The following is a 17942-nucleotide window of genomic DNA, read 5'->3' on the forward strand; positions in this document are numbered from 1 at the left end:
AAAAATAACCCTGCCCCCGATCAAAAACTACCCCAACCCCAACTACTCGCCTTGAGCCCGAAAACGTATCCTTGTGCCATCCTTAAACCTACCCCTACTCCTTCTACTGCGCTGAGGCCTAAAACCCTGCCACCCCATTAAATAAACTACCCTGACCCCTCTGCCCTGAACCGACCCCCACCACTAAAAACTCCCCAGCCCTTAAAACTACCCCCAAACCCCTTGACCCGCCCGAGCCCTAAAACCCTGCCCCCTTCCAAAAACTATCCTGCCCTGAGCCCTAAAACCCACCCCACCCCTAAAATCAATCCCCCCCAAACCCGGCCCCAGCCCCACTTACTTGTCCACGTCCGAAGCTTCCTGTTCTGAAGCTTCCTCTTCTTCTCCTTGCCCATCTGAACACTAGACCGCTATCTGTCTTCACCATGCTTATTTGCCTGGTTAAGGCAGATGCGTTGTTCAGGCAAGCGTGGTTTGGCTTGCAGGGAAATGGCATGCGTGGCTCAACCCGCGTTGTAAAGGCTTTGGACACCCCGGCATAACGAAGGGGAATGGAACCAAACATGGAGTCATATTTATTTGTCTGAGGTTTTACTAGACCAGTTTGGGTGCTGGAGCACTGTACGATGAGACAAAACTGAAGTTGCAGAGTTAGATTCTACATCTTTGAGGTCTTGGGTAATTAAACGATACTGCTGCTGCCTACTTGCCCTCTCAAAGCACAAAGAAGTCACTTTTTTAATAAAGGAGGAGAAATTGATCTGGATACCTATCTATGTCATCTCACATGTGCAACCTGTCTCTTCCCATTACGTGTGTAGCAGCAGCATTGTACAAACCTAGCTCACCACTTGAAAACATTTCTTGCCCTCTCCATTCGTATTTTGGATTTTATCTGCCATGGATTAGGATTAAGCAGAGCAACGAGGTGGTACCCAGAGAATGCACAAAACGGGATAGAACTAGACAAGTGAAGTCTATTTGTATATATAGTGCATAGCCTGGCCCCCTCTATTATCATGATAGTTTTTGGTAAGTGGTAATGGGAAAGAGATGGATTTCACTAGGCATTTTTGAGTTTCATACTGAAATATGTACCAATGTGCTCCGATCAAAGGCTTCTCTTACAATGTTCTGCATCAGGAATTTTCTACATATCCAAGTTTACATACTAAAATATGTGTCCATCATCTTAAATGCATATCTTAATAGTCGATTTCTCTTTGGTTTTGCAGGTTTTCATGTAAAAATAATAAGAATGCAAATGAGAAACAGGCATTGATAATTAATGCAAATGAGAAACAGACATTGATGACTAATGCAAATGAATACGAGACATTGACGATTCATGCAAACTGAGAAACAGACATTGATGATTAGCAAGAAGATTACCACTGACTAATGAACCATTAATTCCACGTTGCTATTTCGCAAATCAATTTTCTATCAATTTTATTCTCATTTCCTTCAGGTTCCAAAGATTTGCAAACACGGCTACTACCAGGCATGTTTTCCGCTAAATGAATGAATACTGCATAGAAGTAAACTGCAAATGAAATAGCTAACTGGACAATGAGTGTGGACAAGAAGGACTCACCCACCCTTAACAATACATATGTATACACAATTGAGAGAATGGCTTCAGAGATCACAGGTCCACCCAAACCTGATGGAAATCGTTTAAATACACCAAAATCATTAAGAAAGTGACAACAACATATCAGTGTATAGCTGTAACCTCCAAAGTAAATGAAGATTGTTAAACACTTGAGTATTTCATGACAAAGTTGAAAGATAGACATAAACTTGTTGCATCCTGGGGCGTCGAACTAAACAACGGCAATTTGTAAATTGAAGGCAGTGAGTCTTCTTTGTTGCAGTATTAATAAGAACATCCAGAAGAGTTTAAACAATGTGGCAATAAATGATTTTCAGCTGGAGAAGGCGTGGAAGACTTACTCTGCTAACATGTAAATGCTCGAATCTACTGCAGTCTAAGAACACCGAGCTCAATCGTAACACTGCTCTTTTGCTTCAGTTTGAGAAATGCTTCCTCTTGCATCACTGAAATGTTTTGTAATTGGATGTACTTGGATGGGGAATACCAAAGTCTATTTATTTGAAAGAGGATCTTTTTTTGCAAGTAAAGAGAGAAAGAGAATGACAGATGTGTGTTTGTGTGTGGCAGAAGGTGCCGGGCACTAAAAACCTTTAGCATGTTCGGCAAAGGTGAAGCTTTGACGAGTTTCCTTCTAGTAATCCCTGTTCTCCTTCCCCTACACCCCAGCAGACCCCAGACACGGAGATACCCCTCTGCGGAATCCCAATCCTCTGTCTAAGAGGCTGGTGAACCCCATGAACGAGTGTGTTGGACACTCTTGGAAAAGTGGGCAGAAGTCAGGAGGAGAGAGAGAGAACACCAGAATGTATAAGGGAGTCCTCCTTTTAGGACTCCAGCCCCACTGGTGCAGGACACATTGGTATGATGGAGCTGCAGGGGCGACAGCAGGTCTCCCTAATCCTAAGGAGCCCGGTGGTGCACTTGGCAGTAATAGAAAGTAATGAGTGCACATGAAATTTAGATCAGTCCCTAGTAGCCCTTTGAGGAAACGCATCATCATAGGGTTCCACAATGTAGTGGTGGCACATCGAGGTGCCAATGAGAAAGGCCAGCAGCACTGGTTGGCAGGCTGCTCAGGAGTAAGCTCTTGCTGATGTGTTAATGGACCTTTTGGTCTAAGGATCAGTGTTGGGTAACTGATGCCTGTTCTCTCACAGAGCAACGAAAAAAGAGAAGGGCAAGGCTGGAAATACAGGACAAGCAGCTGAGTTTGGGGGTGTAGCCGCTAGACTGAGGTTAATATGTAAGGTGCAGCCATACTTACTCACATAAGAGTATGACATTAGAGACTTTTCCAGCAATCCCCAGCAGCCATAAAATAAAGAGGGGTTGTTCTGACAGGGAGCATTTGGCAACAGGTTCTTGAGATTTGTTGACTATATTCCATCTGATGAGTCAGTGGTGCTCAAGAGAGTTGAGGACATGGAATGTGACAAAGAGGTTCAGAGGGAGGTAGTTGAAGGTTGAGGGTGAGACTTCAACCTCTGTGCATTTTGATGAACCTTAATGCCCCTCTCTCCCTATCTCGGCGGGGAGAGCTAATGGTTTTTATGTGGAATTAGTATTTAAAACAAACACTAAATATATTTGAAGTGTAGATACAACAGAGTTTTTGGAACTCAAATGGCTTTTCCTGTTATATTACAAAATAGTTCAGAATGCCCAGTGACCCTCATTGTATTTTGCACAAAATTAAAAACAGTAAAAAAATGTGTGAAATGTGGCAAACATTTTGGAAAAGATAAAATCATAATAAAAAACCTCGAGAACGGACAGATATGAAAGGCTCATGTTTAAAAAAAAAAGGAAAACGGTAAAGTAATGCAGAATTAAAAAAAGGAGTTAACAAGAATCTCTTCGATAAATAAAAAAAGGAAGGGAGGTACAATAGGGCGAGGTCACTACCAATAACACCCAAAAATCAGATTAAAACAAAATTATAATGCAATGGTAATGCAAAACTAATATTACAATTAAAAACAAATAAGGACCCCAAATTAATTATCCTGAGATTAATCTCCTGCAATTAATCTTAAACTTTGTTATGTCCCGCATGTAATCCCCTGGAACCTAAAATCTGTATAGTTGTAGCAATGGCCTAATAAAAGTTATTTTCCCTTCCACTAAAGCTGCCTACTAAGCATGAAGATTAATAAAAAAGAGAATGTTCATATACCTAAGTGTGGTTATTAACATATATTTTCCTATTAAACCAGCTTCATAAATGTCTTCCTGGGCTGGAAATTCAAAGGTCAATGAAACCCTGAGCTATACAGGCAAAAGGTGATTTTCCTGAACTTTTTTTCCTACGTAAATAATGTGCAGTAGAATGCAAGGCAGCGTTACTTTGATGGGGGAGGGTCACTCCCCTGGTCTGAGGATTAGATTTCAGAATTGTCCAAGGTAAGGAGGGAATAGGAGAGTCCGGTCCAGTGGGCGTGGAACTGTCCATCAGTGTCTAGTCCTAGGAAGGAAGAACATAAAGGGATTACACCTTGAGTGAAAAATAAGGCAGTTTAATTTTTTTGAATAGTATTTGACACATGTTCTAGTTTTAGGGAGCTCCCAGTAAACATCAGGTACCATCAGTATCCACCATCTTTATTACTCTTCACCTTTCCACAACATTTTAGTAATTTTTACTTACTCAACACTATTCGCCTCTCGACATCCTCCATCAACCCTCAACGACTTCTCCCCCAAGCCATCCACCCAGCTGTATCTCAGTCCCATCTCAGCATTGTCCCTCCCACCAGTATCCTTTTCCTTTCCATCGTGTCAGGGTATTTCACCCCGCCTCTCTGCACCATCTACCCCATTATTATCTTCCATGCGCCCCGAGTGTCTGCAACCCGTCTCAGCACCCTCCTCCCTGTCAGTGTTCTAGCCTCTACCTTGTTTATGTTCCTCCATTACCCTGAATGTCCTCCACCCACTTAGTATTGTTCACCCGCAGAGCCCCGCCTCTTTCTATCCGTTGACACCATGGCTACCTCCAAACCCTTAGTGCACACGAGGTCTCTTACCCACTCATCTTCATCAACTCCCTCAAAGGCTTCCTGCGGCAGAGGGTCATCTCGATTCCCAAGCTTTGCCACCATGGCACTGAGGAGCTGAAAAGAGACAGAAGACACTTGATCTTAGCGCTTACATGTTGCGGTTTTGGACCTCGAGCAGCACATTCAGTAGTAGAGCTCTAGAAACCCTATGTCAGAAAAGGGAGCCAGCTTAACTGGAGGTTCTGGAAGAGGTGGTTCTTTATTTTGGACCCAGGACCTGATCTGACTGTTCTGACTGTGCCACACCGAGGAGTGGAGAAACTTGCAAAGACTGCAATCCATGTGGAACGCCGGAGTCTTATTTGACAGCTAAGTGACTAGGTAAGATCCGAGGTATTCATAAAATTCTTGCTTGTTGACATATGCTTAGTTAACCCATCCTGACAACTGAAGTCTTCGTCTAAGCCAATATTCCCTCAACAGGGCAATGAGGTATTGCCATTTATCTGTGGAGTTTGTGTGGCGCCAAGAGACAACAAGAACGTGTATCTGGAGGAAACCAGCTCAGGAACCCAAATGAGGCAGTTGGTTCACTCACCTCTTCTTTCTTTTGTTCATCTGATTTTTCCTCCAGGTAGTAGGATGACGGAAGGTATTTCCTGACCGGTACCTCTTTAGGAGCTTCACTGACTAAGAAAGGAAACGTAAGATTCAGCAAGACGCTAGATCCGCAAGGCAAGATTAATGGAACATCCCAAACCCTCTAAGGGCAGCCATGACAGGACACCCTTCTCAAAGGTACCTGCTTCCAGCCCTCCGGTAAGGCAGCTTGTATCAGAAGAGGTGGGTGGGTAGGTGGATGGGTGGAGAGCGTGTGTGCAGTGTTTTTTTTACAGAGCGGGACCTTTAAAATACAACCTCTTACACATGGATCCATAACTAACCCGGCCAGCCCATAACAACCACCCAATCTTCAGTTCATAGAATTCAATCATCCCAAAAAAACGCCATGCACACCAAGGCTCTCTCGAACACATTACTAATCACTGCAACCCTATGGCCTCACCAATTTTCGAAACTGTAAAACAAGCCACTGTTCCCATCAGCAACACTGTTATTCCGTACAGCTCCAAAATCATCAAACATTTTCTTCAGTTCTCCAAATTCTCTTCTGCAGTCTCCCTGACTTAACCACCACATGCGCTCCAAATTCTCAAACAAGTAAATCTCAAACCATCCACGTCAAAAGGATGCTAAAGCTACTGTGTCCATAACTGGTCGAGCTGAAGAAATGAAAAAGGTACTTGCTTGTAATTATAGCTCTGCTTTGTGTGAACCTTTACTGAAGACATGAATAGTAGAACTGACACACCCGTGTGCAGGACCTCAGAATACTTCTCTAAATCTAATATTTACGAGAAATACACATTTTGAAAACCGAAGGCATTTTTAAAAGAGGTGTAAAGACTGCAGGCCATTTGAGGTTTCGTTTACGAAATATTATTTGTTTTGTAGCCTCAACCTTTAGATTGATCTAAACGTAAAGTAAATGGGTAGAAAATAGAGGGAGAAAAGCGCCAGGTGTGCAGCAGCTAAGCAAAGTTGAAGTGCGACGGGTTCCTCTAACGGGCCAGCCGTTTTTAGGGCTCGCCTGCTGATGCGCATGCGCATAGCTGGCGAAGCTCTATAGTGGCTTATCCAGAGTTTAACCACTGGCGATTCCACGCAGTGCATGTGCTTTTTAGGTCATTGCGCAAGCGCAAGCCCTAAAAAGCGCATGCACAATGCCACCAGCCGCCTGCCTGCCTCGCATTACCACATCAAAGGCAGCCCAGCCTCCCCTCCCACAATCTTCTCAGCGTGCGCTCTGCCTCAGGCCAGCATTTCTCCTCCCCTAATTATTCACTGCACAGCCTGCTGCTCCCCGTGCGTCTCATCACCCTTCCTCCCTTGTAATTATTTACTTCACAAAGCAAGCCCACGTTTACTCACTTCTTGTTTAAATACGTTTCATTCAAGACCGTGGCTTAAAAAGCAAGTGATAGAGCCTTGAACCACGTGTATCTGAAAATATCAAGTGATTTAATACCCTTGTCTTTAGTCAAGTAACTATTTAAAACTCCTATTGCCAGCCACAACCGGAATCCATCTAGCGTGTTTATTTCGCAGCCCCATTGCTGAGTGCTTCACATCTTATATTATTCATAGGCAACCAGATGTTTTTAAAGACTGCGAAACTACTTTACGATGTATTAACTTAAATTAAAACGACAGATAAACAAACCAAGCTGCTATAGTATTCCGTAACAGAAGTCAGAGATACAGTTTTCTAGAAGGCAGACACATAAACAGTCCAGTCCAGCTCTCTCCTTGCAGCCCAGCGCTTTTATGTAACTCATATACTCTAATCTGAAGTCCTTATGTAATGTAACTGGTCCTTTTGTAAAGCGCTGTGACACCTTCGGGTAAAGTTTGCGCTTTATAAAACGCATTAAAAAAAAATGACATAAATAAATAAATTACAAATATCCATGCAGCGCTATCCTGGGCAGTCTTCCTTCTAAGTGTCCACACAGCTCCACCGATGCACCCACCACACAGCTCCACCGATGCACCCACCACACAGCTCCACCGATGCACCCACCACACAGCTCCACTGATGCACCCACCACACAGCTCCACCGAGGCACCCACCACACAGCTCCACCGAGGCACCCACCACACAGCTCCACCGATGCACCCACCACACAGCTCCACCGATGCACCCACCACACAGCTCCACCGATGCACCCACCACACAGCTCCACTGATGCAACCACCACACAGCTCCACCAACACAGCTCCACCGATGCACCCACCACCCAGCTCCACCGATGCCCCCACCACACAGCTCCACCGATGCACCCACCACACAGCTCCACAGATGCACCCACCACACAGCTTCACCGAGGCACCCACCATACAGCTCCACCGATGCAACCACCACACAGCTCCACCGATGCAACCACCACACAGCTCCACCGATGCACCCACCACCCAGCTCCACCGATGCACCCACCACCTAGCTCCACCGATGCCCCCACCACACAGCTCCACCGATGCACCCACCACACAGCTCCATCGATGCACCCACCGCACAGCTCCACCGATGCACCCACCACACAGCTCCACCGATGCACCCACCACACAGCTCCACCGATGCACCCACCACACAGCTCCACCGATGCACCCACCACACAGCTCCACCGAGGCACCCACCACACAGCTCCACCGAGGCACCCACCACACAGCTCCACCGATGCACCCACCACACAGCTCCACCGATGCACCCACCACACAGCTCCACTGATGCAACCACCACACAGCTCCACCAACACAGCTCCACTGATGCACCCACCACCCAGCTCCACCGATGCCCCCACTACACAGCTCAACCGACACAGCTCCACCGATGCACCCACCACACAGCTCCACCGATGCACCCACCACACAGCTTCACCGAGGCACCCACCATACAGCTCCACCGATGCACCCACCACACAGCTCCACCGATGCAACCACCACACAGCTCCACCGATGCAACCACCACCCAGCTCCACCGATGCACCCATCACCCAGCTCCACCGATGCACCCACCACCCAGCTCCACCGATGCCCCACCACACAGCTCCACCGATGCACCCACCACACAGCTCCATCGATGCACCCACCGCACAGCTCCACCGATGCACCCACCACAAAGCTCCACCGATGCACCCACCACACAGCTCCACCGATGCACCCACCACACAGCTCCACCGATGCACCCACCACACAGCTCCACCGATGCACCCACCACACAGCTCCACCGAGGCACCCACCACACAGCTCCACCGATGCACCCACCACACAGCTCCACCGATGCACCCACCACACAGCTCCACCGATGCACCCACCACACAGCTCCACTGATGCAACCACCACACAGCTCCACCAACACAGCTCCACCGATGCACCCACCACCCAGCTCCACCGATGCCCCCACCACACAGCTCAACCGACACAGCTCCACCGATGCACCCACCACACAGCTCCACCGATGCACCCACCACACAGCTCTACCGAGGCACCCACCACACAGCTCCACTGATGCACCCACCACACAGCTCCACCGATGCAACCACCACACAGCTCCACCGATGCAACCACCACACAGCTCCACCGATGCACCCACCACCCAGCTCCACCGATGCACCCACCACCCAGCTCCACCGATGCCCCACCACACAGCTCCACCGATGCACCCACCACACAGCTCCATCAATGCACCCACCGCACAGCTCCACAGATGCACCCACCGCAAAGCTCCACCGAGGCACCCACCACACAGCTCCACCGATGCACACACCACACAGCTCCACCGATGCATCCACCACACAGCTCCACCGATGCACCCACCACACAGCTCCACCGATGCACCCACCACACAGCTCCACCAACACAGCTCCACCGATGCACCCACCACCCAGCTCCACCGATGCCCCACCACACAGCTCCACCGACACAGCTCCACCGATGCACCCACCACACAGCTCCACCGATGCACCCACCACACAGCTCCACCGATGCACCCACCACACAGCTCCACCGATGCACCCACCACACAGCTCCACCGATGCACCCACCACACAGCTCCACCGAGGCACCCACCACACAGCTCCACCGAGGCACCCACCACACAGCTCCACAGATGCACCCACCACACAGCTCCACTGATGCACCCATCTCAGAGCTCCACCGATGCACCCACCACACAGCTCCACAGATGCACCCACCACACAGCTCTACAAATGCAACCACCACACAGCTCCGCCGATGCACCCACCATACAGCTCCGCCGATAAACCCACCACACAGCTCCGCCGAGGCACCCACCACACAGCTCCACCGAGGCACCCACCACACAGCTCCACCAAGGCACCCACCACACAGCTCCACCGATGCACCCAGCACACAGCTCCACCGAGGCACCCACCACACAGCTCCACAGATGCACCCACCACACAGCTCCACAGATGCACCCCCCACACAGCTCCACAGATGCACCCACCACACAGCTCCACCGATGCACCTACCACACAGCTCCACCGATGCACCCACCACACAGCTCCGCCGATGCACCCACCACACAGCTCCGCCGATGCACCCACCACACAGTTCTGCCGATGCACCTACCACACAGCTCCGCCGAGGCACCCACCACACAGCTCCACCGATGCACCCACCACACAGCTCCAGCGATGCACCCACCACAGCTCCACCGATGCACCCACCACACAGCTCCACCGATGCAACCACCACACAGCTCCACCGATGCAACCACCACACAGCTCCACCGATGCACCCACCACCCAGCTCCACCGATGCACCCACCACCCAGCTCCACCGATGCCCCCACCACACAGCTCCACCGATGCACCCACCACACAGCTCCACCGATGCACCCACCACACAGCTCCACCGATGCACCTACCACACAGCTCCACCGATGCTCCGACTAAGCTCCACCAATGCACCCACCAAACAGCTCCACCAATGCACCCACTAAGCTCCACCGATGCACACACCACTCAGCGCAACCACAGCATCACTCAGCGCAACCACAGCATCACTCAGCGCAACCACAACATCACTCAGCGCAACTACAGCATCACTCAGCGCAACTACAGCATCACTCAGCGCAACCACAGCATCACTGGTTCAAATATGTTCTTTCAATGTTTCAAGCTGTTTTCATGCTTTCACGCTTTATTACAAATCACAAAAAGATGTTAATATTTCACTTCTGTTCTTGGATTTTCGTCACAATAAAAAACACTGAACATAATCTTCACAAAAGTTTAAGCTCTTGCCATTACAAATTAAATAAATTATTTAAGTATTAATTATTTAAAAAATTAAAAGCCATTGTTATTTGTAATATCAATATATCTAAGTCACGTAAATACAAAACATGTTGCATTACAAATGCTATAGGTGTCACATTTGCGAAAGTTATAACTATTGGCATTGTAAATGACAAAGCTATTAATTTAGCTATTTTAAAAAATAACACATAAATAAAAAAAATTCATTTATAAGACCAATAGCTCAAACTTTCCTAATGCGAGCCCTATTGCATTTCCAATGCTTGTTCAATATCCTATCATGCCCTGTACTGGCGGGCGCTTCAGAGACTCGGTTCCCTTTGACAGGAATTCACAAGGATAGGGCTACTGTAGTGTTAACTATCAATCCTATCGTGTTGAATTTAAATACGCGTTATGTGGAACGCGGAATTTCTAATGACGCAGTCACACAGATTCATACTTTGAAGGAAAGATCAGGCGAATTCTGTCCCGAAAGATTTTTTTTTTAGATCTCCATTCAATATTTGTGGGGCGACTAGGTGTACTGGTGGAATGCATTTTAAGGTTTTCCAGGTGCTTCACACCTCAATGCCCAATTTGTTCTTTTATTGAATCAAGTGCCAAAGGTAGGAGGGAAAAGGATCCTTTATGGGCTAACACGTCCTTCAGAGAAAAGTGCACCATATTCATCCATCCTGGTGCTGTTCATCGCAACTAATGTATCCATACCAAGTAATGCATACAAATTGGAAAGCAGTGGCTGCATTCAAATGTACGTTATTTTCAAGGTAAATAAACAAACGTACTTTTTTCAGTGCTTTGGGTATTGTTATGGGCCAAACAGCAGTCATTTTCTGCTCCCTATAAAAGGGTAACTCGAGGCAGCAGCACAGTAAAGAGCATTGTAAAAAGCAACAAGGAAAATCAGACAAAGTTACAAACACAGCCTTCTACCAGGGACACATTTCTCGATTTAACAGCAGAAGCACAGATCAACTGTACATGCCTCTTCCTCCGACAGAGTAAAATAAGCATTGGCACTATTGGATTGGGCAATGTCACGTGTTTTCCTCATGTTGTACACCAGTGTGGCTGCTGTTCGGCATGGCTACAAGTTAGTGGGGTGGGGTGGGGTAGATTGAAGTAGAGTAGAATGGGGTAGACTGGGTGGCTTGGAGGGATAGGCTAGTTTAAAGTAGCTTGGAGTGGGGTAGATTGGTTTAGCGTAGACTGGGGTAGATTGGGGTAGTGTGGAGTGGGGATGCTGATTCTGTCTGTAAAAAAAATCTGCTTGAGCCAGCTTAATATTGTAGCCATATTGTTTAAAAGCTGATGTACAAATCACTTTGGGTTCTGCCTTGTGCCTGTCCTTGTGTAATGTAATTAACGCTCACGTAAGGCGCTCGAATACCTTCAGGTCGAGTTTACGCTATATAAAAATTGCAAAAAAAGGCAAAAAACGGTAAAGATAAAGCCTTAGAAAAAGGAAAGACATACAGATACCGATGTCATTGCTGATTTGTGCAGTGAAACCAGAAAACCTGGATAAATTGTGGTTTCCCCGCTTAAATTGTGTGATCTTAGGCACATAATTTATTTCATCAAAACTCTTTTTTCTTCATTAATGCATAAAAAAGCATTTTCGAATATGTGAGTTCAGAATACCAGCTGTACAAAAACCTATTGTGCTTGATTTAATAGACTATAATGTTGCTCCATAATAATCTGTGCCAGAATCTGTTTACACTCTGTTGGGAGATCCAGATGGCCAAATTCTAGATGGTCAGGTAACCATGCTGTCAAGTTCATAGACTTGGAATGGCGGTGAAGAATCTTGATGTCTGGACAATATCCTGGGATGCACCTCCATGGAATTGTTCGACGTGCTGCCAACTGCAGCAGCTCACCGTACCAGTACTGGCGAGGCCACGCCGGAGCAATGAAGATCAGATTGTAATGCTCTATCATTGCTTTCTTCAATAGGTGTAGGCAAATATCTTGGACCAACTGATCGAAAGAGCATTGCCCATCGTCCCTGGATGTGAAGCTAAGGCATTTTTTTATTGTTCAGAGTGGGAAACAGATTGATTGTGAGGTGACCCCGCTGATGAAGAGGTAATCCACCTGTTATAATAATCACTTGTGACAATCTGCCATTTGCCAGCTGAACGCATCAGCCTGATCATTCTGGCAGTCTGGCAGATGTAGAGAAACTTGGGGCGCCCCAAAGAATCCAACTCTTGAAAGGATCCTACAATGAATAGCCTTAGCAAGTCAGAACACAAGATTAAGATTGATGTACACTACTCCATAGTATCAAACACATTTTACAAAAGATTAAAAACAAGATACAGTATTAAAATTCAACAATTTATTACACATTATTAAAATCAATCAATGAAACATCAATATAGTGCCACACAAAATTTTGTTAAAATAACATCAGTTAAAAGCCATACAGTACAAAAAAGTGCAAATAAGCAGGGTTGTTACAGGTGTCACCTGGCTGCTTAGACACTCTGCCTGAGTACTACATTCCCCTGCCAAATGAGCAACCAAAACAAAAATACCCCTGGACAGCTCAGTATCAAATATAACTCCTTCTTTGCACAGAAAGTGTTCACTTGTTGACATAGTGCATTGCAATGGTGGTGTCCATCTACAGCAGAATCCACACACCGTAAACTAGGTGATCTCCTGTTGACTGACCATACTCACATCTTTCAAATGTTCCTATTACACCTTTGATGGAGGCACCTGCCAATATCTGATCCTGATACACATGGGAAACCAAAATATAATGTTCTTAACATGATATTATCCTGTTTCCATGACACCAGGTCCTGGTCCTAGCAAACATTCTACTGTATTAATATAAATTCCATAAGTTGGCCTCTATGTTTCAACCATCGAGTCACCTTCAACTATTGTCTTACCTGGTAAAAATGAAAGAAGCATTTTGTGTATGTGCAACCAAGGGATCCACTAAAACAGACTTAAACCCTCTACATCAATATTCTTGAATCATCCACCTTGCCATGGTCAGCTCATCCAGCCTCAAGGTCGACACTCAATCCAACTCCAACTCCTTTCCTTCAGCATTTCCAGCTGCCAATGTATACATCCAGAAAAAGGTACATGTAATATACTTAACTACTTCGCTCAACATCTCTTGCTCTGTCTCATTCACATTAGTATCTTCAACTCCTCTGCCTCCATATGCCCAATATTTTGTATTAGGACAGCAACACCGCTACAGTAACTACTGTGATCATTTGATATAGTGAGCATCAATTGCTTGAAAATTTGTTTGATTAAACCCAGATCAGATAAAGCTCAGAACACACACTGTAAGAACTGCCAGTGTGCTTTTTAGAGGCAGTGATGCCCCCACCCAGAGAAGGCATATAGAGTCAGAGATGGATGTGAGTATGCCATTGGAAGACATTACTTCGGTAGGTGAAAATGTGATCTTTTCCTTGGCATTGGTAATTCCACAACGGATTGCAGACGATATTGCTTTTTACGAATTTTGTTCTTCTGCTTTAATGCCCCTTAGCTGTACTTACTGAATTCTGGTGATTCTCTATTACTGCGAGAAGATTAAATATCTCATGAGGGCTACTTGTGTAGTGTAGTTCCTATTATCCCAATAGGCTCTGCGCATTGGAATAATATCTTCAATAGTATAGACGTAGGACAGAGGTTAACTAGGTCTTCTACTGACGATATTAGACTTAAGTTTTGTGTGCCAGCTAGCTCAGAGTTCACTAGAAACTTTCTCGAATAGGCGAGGAGGAGTTTAACCTCCCTGGATAGACAAGAAGGGATTTAGTTTCTGACAACCATAGAACATGACAACTTTGCTCTCCCTGATCAAGAGTAAATCTCTAGAGTCGTGTGAAGACAGCTATTTTACTCAGTCAATACGTGCATACTTAGTTTCACCAGATTGTAGAGAAAAGAAGAGAAGGGCGTTTTCAATAAAAGGTGTTATTTATTGATCAGTCTCTTTTCTCATACAAGAGAAATGAATCGCTACAATTGCAATACTTATAGTTAAGTAAAGTGCATACAGTAAAAGCAGGATTATAAAATAATACTGTAAAAGCATTGATATGGTTTCTTAGCCATATGTTACTTTAAAATGGATAAAAGATATACATACATATATACATTGACTAATCGTACTCAACTGGTGCTTCTAACTACGCCTACCCCGGTGTACCTGACCTAAGCCTAATACATGGGAGGAAGCAAGTAAGTAGCAGTTTAAGTTAAGTTTGTTTTGCCAAGAATCTGACTCAAGAATTCTCTGTAAGGGGTTAGTCAGTTCAGTACCTGGGATTTAGAAGGCAGGAGGGCTGGTATCTCTTTCTCAGGACTCGGTATCCCAGTTACCCGTGAGGGCAAGCTGGAATCGCTGGAGGCTGGATTCCTCGGCAAGAGGAAAGGCAGCGTCTTCCTCAGCGCGTCAAAAGGGGAGGGGCAGCGTCCGTGGGCTCTCGCATCAGCTGGGCTCTCCGGCAAGTAGTCACTGCTCCAGGTTCATCACCACCGCGTCTTTACTTAGGGCAGTGTCGGTATATTTATACCTGAGAGGTGCCGGGTTTGAGGTAAGGATGGACATAAGACGTCAATAAGGATGTCATTAAGAACTGGTCGTTCTTACATTCTTTACAGGAGTTCTCGAACGAAATCAAAACAATAGCAGCGGGGATTTCCCAGGTTTGCTGGAGGCTTGGTTTGTTTAGAGAACTCGGTGTGCTTTCTAGGGGGCTGGAGGAATAGTGCTTGCTTAATGTGACAGCATGCGCTATGAATAGTTTATGAAACGGGTTTCTGTGCCGTTGTATGGATATTAGTGATTTATAACCGGACAAGGGTCAGAAATAGGAGTATTGATACAGGTCCCTAGATAAACATACTACACTTGATGCAGAGCAAGGAATGGCATCTGTATTTTGTTTGGTCATTCTGATGGACAATTGGCTGAAGAGTAGGAGCAGAAGGAAATGGTACCTGAGTAGCACTCCTCTCCCTGGCTGAGGATTGTGTGATGTGGACATTCTACGACTGATACTCTTTACTTCCTTCTTTATGGCTTAAAGTAAGCAGCAGCAATGCCGCTTCTGCCAAGCATGGCAGCAAGAGCAAAAAAAGAAGGAATGCTTTATCTCAGACAGGACCCTTCATGAGCAGCGTCTTCTCTAGAAGATAGAATAAGTGTGGTCATGGTTATGGTTTATATGAAAACATTCTAACCTAGAAAAGCCTACATTACCAGTGTACAATGGAACAGAAAACACCAGACAAACGGGCCACACAAGAGGCTGATAAGAATCAAAACCAGTGAAGGATACCGCAAGTACCATCATGCCTGAATAAACAATTGTCATTTCTGGATAAAGCGGTAGAGGAGAAGGCAACAAGGCTTTGTACAGTTGTGACACAACAAATGCCACGGTAGGTGGAATAAAAGCCATTAGGTATGTAAACGCCACAAAAAAAGACTGATGGTGGTGGCATGTTATGTTTACAAAGAACACTTATAACCTTAATGCATATACTGAGAAAGCTATTAGTTTCTGTTGTTTTCTTTTTCTTTATCTGTGGGTGATCAGGAAATGCTACATTCTTGAGGAACAGTTAATTTTCATTAACATGTAATCAATATTTGTTAGAAATGGGGTTTCTAGTTAGCTAGGGTAAGTACCTAAGACAAGCAGAACCCACCACTCTAGTCAGGGTAAGGGAGTTACACACACAAGATAACCTCTGCTCACCCAGAGGCAATGTGTAAAGCGTTTGCGCAACACACAAGTGACACACTAGGCACACCACAAAAATGGACTCCACAGAAGGTTATAGAAAAATATCCTTTGTATTACACACAAAACAAATTATACCCTCATCACATAAATCACTTCGCCAACCAGGCGATTGTCATAACTTCATATAGATCAAAAATCACTTTGCCAACTAGGCAATGGTCATAACTTTACAGGTAGTGCACTTAAGTAACTACTTATAAGCTACAAATATTATAAGATCACCAACATTGTACACAAAATGCAGATCCTGAAGTGATACTCGTTAACCTTGCATTACAAGGCCTAACACAAGATAAATCATAGCATCAGGATATAAAATGCAGGTTAGGTCACACATCAATCATGGCTGCTGAGTATACTATGCCAGCCCAGGAAATGTGAGGAAACACACCAGAGACATCACAACATCAGACCATAAATATGAAGCAGTCGACTGTGGGCCATTTAGGAATCACCACAACATCTCCATCTCCCCAGTAAAAGTAGTCATCACACATTCCTAGCGCACCTGCGGTTCTTTCATGAGGTTTTCAGTAATGTGAGTACCATGCGTAGGTTTTAGGGCAACTTCCCACCTACTACAGTGAACATGGAACTATCTGGCAGTCCCAGGTCCATAAGGGAAAGTGCATTAACACCTGCCCTACTATTCGGGACAATATGGTAACCTGTTCTCCGATTACTGAAGTGGGGGCCTCCATTGAGGACTTACCTATTGTGTATCCAAGGTCCCGTGCTACTACTACCCCGGCAGCCAGGCGCCCCCACCAGGTAAGGTATGCACCAACACAAGGTGGGGTGCACCATCACTGTGATCCATGGGGAGACCCGGCTTGGTCTTCCCTTCCATGTGAGGAGAGCAAAAGCCAGCTGCCCGCTATTGTGCAGGTCAGCTGTTGAAATCAATGCTGCCTAAAGGCGACAAGCACTGTGCAACCTCACTGGGACCGCCCGGATCAGAGATAAGCAGCCCCAAACACAGCTGCCAGGGTCTAGGATCTGCCTCGCAGCCCTCAGTGCGGCGTGCACGGAGCTGCACCGAGCTGTGATCTCTGGATTCCTCCAGCCCCGCCCACAAAGGAGCACGAGTGGCCTCACCCTTTCCTTCCTTGTGGCTTCTGTGGGATCGGCTCCCTAGGCAGCATCAGAGTAGGGCTGCCAGAACTGCGCTGCCTCTGGGACAGCCACAGAGTGCTGCGGCATCTGCTGAAAAACGCGGGAGAGCGCCAGCCCTTCAGAGTGGCCAAAAGTGGAGTGCTCGACACACGCTGAGCCACCTCAGCGAAAGGGAAGCGCTCTTCAAGCGCTATCAAGAAGATGGAGGAGCACTCCAGCCCAGCTTTCCACAGGCTCGCAAAACAGGGAGGGCCACACCACCCAGTCCCTCGAGAACACCTGGGGGCACTACAGCAGGGAACAACCAGCAGGCCAGCTCATCAGGGTCCTTTCAAAGCAAAGTGGCAGTCCTTTTTATGACCTAGCAGGCCACAGGTCAGCACAGCAAAGCAAGCAAATTCAGATGGCGGTTCCTCCTAGCAGTTCAGCAGTTCCTCCTGGCAATGTGCAGCATGTAGATCCAGCAGCGTCTGGTTACTAGCCT

The 17942-nt window shown here is 46.4% G+C and overlaps 1 protein-coding gene across 2 annotated transcripts in view; it reads right to left on the reverse strand.

The window, feature by feature from the left end:
- Positions 1-1435: 1435 nt before the first annotated feature.
- Positions 1436-17942, reverse strand: part of CORO7 (coronin 7) — a 996081-nt gene continuing 979574 nt past the window's right edge. For both annotated transcript variants that reach the window (XM_078663134.1, XM_078663135.1), the window contains 3 exons: positions 5219-5310; positions 4648-4734; positions 1436-4085 (listed from right to left, as the gene is read on the reverse strand). In XM_078663134.1, coding sequence (XP_078519260.1) covers positions 4080-4085; positions 4648-4734; positions 5219-5310 — 185 coding nt within the window. In that variant the 3' untranslated portion in view covers positions 1436-4079. The remainder of the gene's footprint in view (positions 4086-4647; positions 4735-5218; positions 5311-17942) is intronic.

Source organism: Lissotriton helveticus, chromosome 10, assembly GCF_964261635.1.
Source record: "Lissotriton helveticus chromosome 10, aLisHel1.1, whole genome shotgun sequence".
Lineage (NCBI taxonomy): Eukaryota > Metazoa > Chordata > Amphibia > Caudata > Salamandridae > Lissotriton > Lissotriton helveticus.